At 31.8% G+C, this 3,554-nt stretch overlaps 1 protein-coding gene across 1 annotated transcript; it reads left to right on the top strand.

The window, feature by feature from the left end:
• The first annotated feature begins 621 nt into the window (after positions 1-621).
• On the top strand, positions 622-1,515 carry LOC111907929 (uncharacterized). Its single transcript, XM_023903736.3, has one exon. The coding sequence runs from the start codon at positions 709-711 to the stop codon at positions 1,318-1,320; it is 612 nt and encodes a 203-aa protein (XP_023759504.1). The 5' UTR covers positions 622-708; the 3' UTR covers positions 1,321-1,515.
• The last annotated feature ends 2,039 nt before the right edge of the window (positions 1,516-3,554 follow it).

Here is a 3,554-nt window from a genome sequence, read left to right as displayed (position 1 = left end):
GAGAGATAGTGATATACTGGCTTTTGATTGGTTGATTCTCACGTTACTTTCCGTGGTCATGATAACATTTCTTAATATAACACCAAATAAGATAAGACTACTCGGAGTGGGCAACGCCCCACTCCCGTTATTACCCTCATAACGCGTGACAACGCCAGTGAACACCGCCCCACCTTCCAGTTATTGCATGTTAAGGGCATTCCCGTTACTTCCCGTTACCACCATCACATTTGGTAACAACGTTTTTTTGTTTTTTTGCCTTGTAACTCGTGTGGGCGTTGTCCACACCCACCCCTCTAAGAGGGGGCGGTGTTCCGGTGTTATGGCGCCGTTATGGGAGCTGTCAAATCAGCATAACGCCTTATGGCTTTACCCATACCGAGTAGACTAATAACCAATCTTGTCCAGTTGATACAAAAATAATTCTACCTACAAATAACAGGACAATTCAGATCGTACTAAATTTATAATAAAATTTGATTATCTATAATTTAAAATAGCAATCATTTGATTTATATTTTGAGTGGAATAAAAAGTAAATAAGAAAAGAAGCAGGAGCATGTCACTTTAACTTAACACTACAACCTAAAGCTTCCGTCTTTAAATACCGCTCCTCTCCTCCTCCCACACCGCAATATCAAAAACCACCATCTCTCTAATCTCTCTCTCTCCCTCTCAATATCTTTCACACATTTAAAATCAACAGAAATGGAACAAAATTTACCAGTTGTGGCAAGAAAGTTATGGAGCTTGGTACGTGTGCTCTTCATGCTCAGGAAGAACATATCGAAGAGAAAACTTTTGCTCGATCTCAACATGATGATGAAGCGTGGCAAAGTCGCCGGCAAGGCCTTACAGAACCTCATGCTCCACCACCACCGTAACTGGTCCTCCTCCGCCTTCAACCGCCGCTCACAGTCAAATGACTCATCCAACTTCACCTTCCCTCCCCCACAAACCGACGACTACGAATTCAGCTGCACCAACAGCCCAGCCTACCCAGTACTCTCTCTCTTTTCCACCAACAAGAAACCGAAACACCATTACAAGAAGTCGTCAGAAAAGAAGTCCACCGCAGAGAACAACAACCACGAAGATATAATCATCGATGCAGCTGTTATCAAAGTCCTGCATGAGATGTTGACCAGCGCCAACGCATCTCCGGCGCTTCCTGGATTTGGGAAAAGTCCGATGGTTAGGCAGTTGAGGGTAACGGACTCACCGTTTCCGTTAAGTAACGGGGATGAGGATAGCTACGTGGATGAGGCTGCTGAGAAATTCATAATGAAGTTTTATAACAATTTGAGGCGGCAAACTTAAAAACCAGGGTGTAAAATGTAAATGTTGAACTTATCAGGGGGTTACTGTGCACTATATCTTGTGCTGTTGTGTGTTTGTTGTTGCAGCCAGTGTATCTGTTTGAAGCTTCTCTGATAATTGAGGCCAAAGATATGTGTATGTATTTTACTTATTAGTATTTTACAGAAATAAGTTAATATATACCTATTTGAAACCTTTGTTTTCTTGGTGTTAAATTCTAATTTCTACTTTTTTATTTTTATATTTAAATAATTGGCATATGAGTTTTTAACTTCGATTCACTTTGAAGCAAAATTCTTGATTCAATTCATGCACGTGCAACTGCAAATTAGGAATAAGTCAATTTGGGAATATGCTTTTACCAAAATATTTGCACCTTTTCTAACAATTAGAATATGCAATGAGGAATTAAATCGGCATCTTAGGAGGATATAAGTTTTTTTTTCTTTCTTTTTTTTTTTGTCTTTGAATTTTTAAGATGTCGCATGCGGAGAGGTAAATGAAGGCGGTCATAAGTAGAGGTGTTCAAAAATATCCGCATCCGAAATATCCGATCCGAAAATCCGAAAATCCGATCCGAAATTATCCAAAATTTCGGATATCCGGATTTTCGGATATCCGATTTTTCGGATTCGGATACGGATATTGAATTTATAAAGTTTCGGATATTTCGGATATCCGATATCCGAAAAAAATAATTTTTCTTTATTTTTTATTATTTTAAAATGAGAAATTAGAAACATTGACATGCTTAATGGACTAATGTTTCCCACCATTTTCAATTTTTTCGTGACCATTCTTTCCAAACTTTTATTGCAAACATTTACATTTACAATCGTTATATATTTGTTTGTCATAATTCTGGTTCGTTGGCTTATAATAAAAAAACTATTAAGTAAATGCTACATATATTTGTTTGTTGCTATCGATATACATCTATGTCACAAAATTTAACATAATTGCTATTATTAATTTTAAGAGTTGCGGTGATTTTGCAGATCGGATGTTTAGATGTGGATATTTATTTAAAATTAATGAAATTCGGATATCTGGTTTAATATCTGAATTCGTATCCGAAATTTTGGATATCCGAATTTCGAATACGGATTCAGATATCAAAAATCAACTATCCGTATTTTCGGATATCCGAAATTCGGATATCCGAATTTTCGGATATCCGGTTTTGAACACCCCTAGTCATAAGGTAAAGAAACTTCTAATATCATAATTTTTAAGATGTCACTATATATGGAGAGGTAAATGAAGGCCTACATAAGAAATAGTAAGAGAAAATAGGAAAAAGTTTTCTTTTGGAACGTGTTTTTTTATTCAAATACAAACTCGTAAAAATAAGCTATATCTCCAGAAAAGTCCCAATATTTTGGACAAATTTTTAATAAAGTCCTAAATTTTATTTTTTGAATAAAAACTCCTGACTTTTCACCTTTTGAATAGAAAAGCCAAGAAACCAGTTAATTTAATTACTTTAGCATTTTTTTGACATGTTCAGCAGCTCATCGGACCAAATTGTTAATTATTCGAAAATAATGGGACTTTTTTACAGATTTCGTAGATACTTTTATATAATGTATAAACATATTTTTTACATATCTACATATATTTTTAGGTATTTGTGTATTTTTTTTATATGTATATATTTATGTATTTTTAATGCATAAATGTATTTTTTTTACTTATTTATATGTATTTTTAACCATTTGACATATTTTTTTATATATTTTTATGTGTTATTTTTTATGTAATATGTATTTATATGTATTTCTATGTATTTTTACGCATTTATGTATTTTTTTAAAGCTTTTTATATAGCTGTTTATATATTTTAAATGTATAAACGTATTTATATCTATTTTAAAGTATTTTACATATTTTTTATGTATTATGTTTTTATGTATTTTTTAAGTGTTTTATATAGATGTTTTTGTATATTTATGTCTTTTAAATGTATAGATGTATTGTTTTACGTATTTATATGTATTTTTTTAAGTATTTTACATATTTTTGTGTGTTTTTTATGTATTATGTATTTATATGTATTTTTGCGTATTTATATATATTTTTTAGTTTTCTTATATAGATGTTTATGTATTTTTATGTATATTAAATGTTTAATTGTATTATTTTTATGTGTTTATATTTTTTTGTAATTTTCTTATATATATGTTTATGTATTTATATATATATTAAATGTTTAATTATAAAAATAATATAAT

The sequence above is a fragment of the Lactuca sativa genome, chromosome 4 (genome assembly GCF_002870075.4).
Source record: "Lactuca sativa cultivar Salinas chromosome 4, Lsat_Salinas_v11, whole genome shotgun sequence".
Classification (NCBI taxonomy): domain Eukaryota; kingdom Viridiplantae; phylum Streptophyta; class Magnoliopsida; order Asterales; family Asteraceae; genus Lactuca; species Lactuca sativa.
This window is presented reverse-complemented; position numbering and strand designations above follow the sequence as displayed.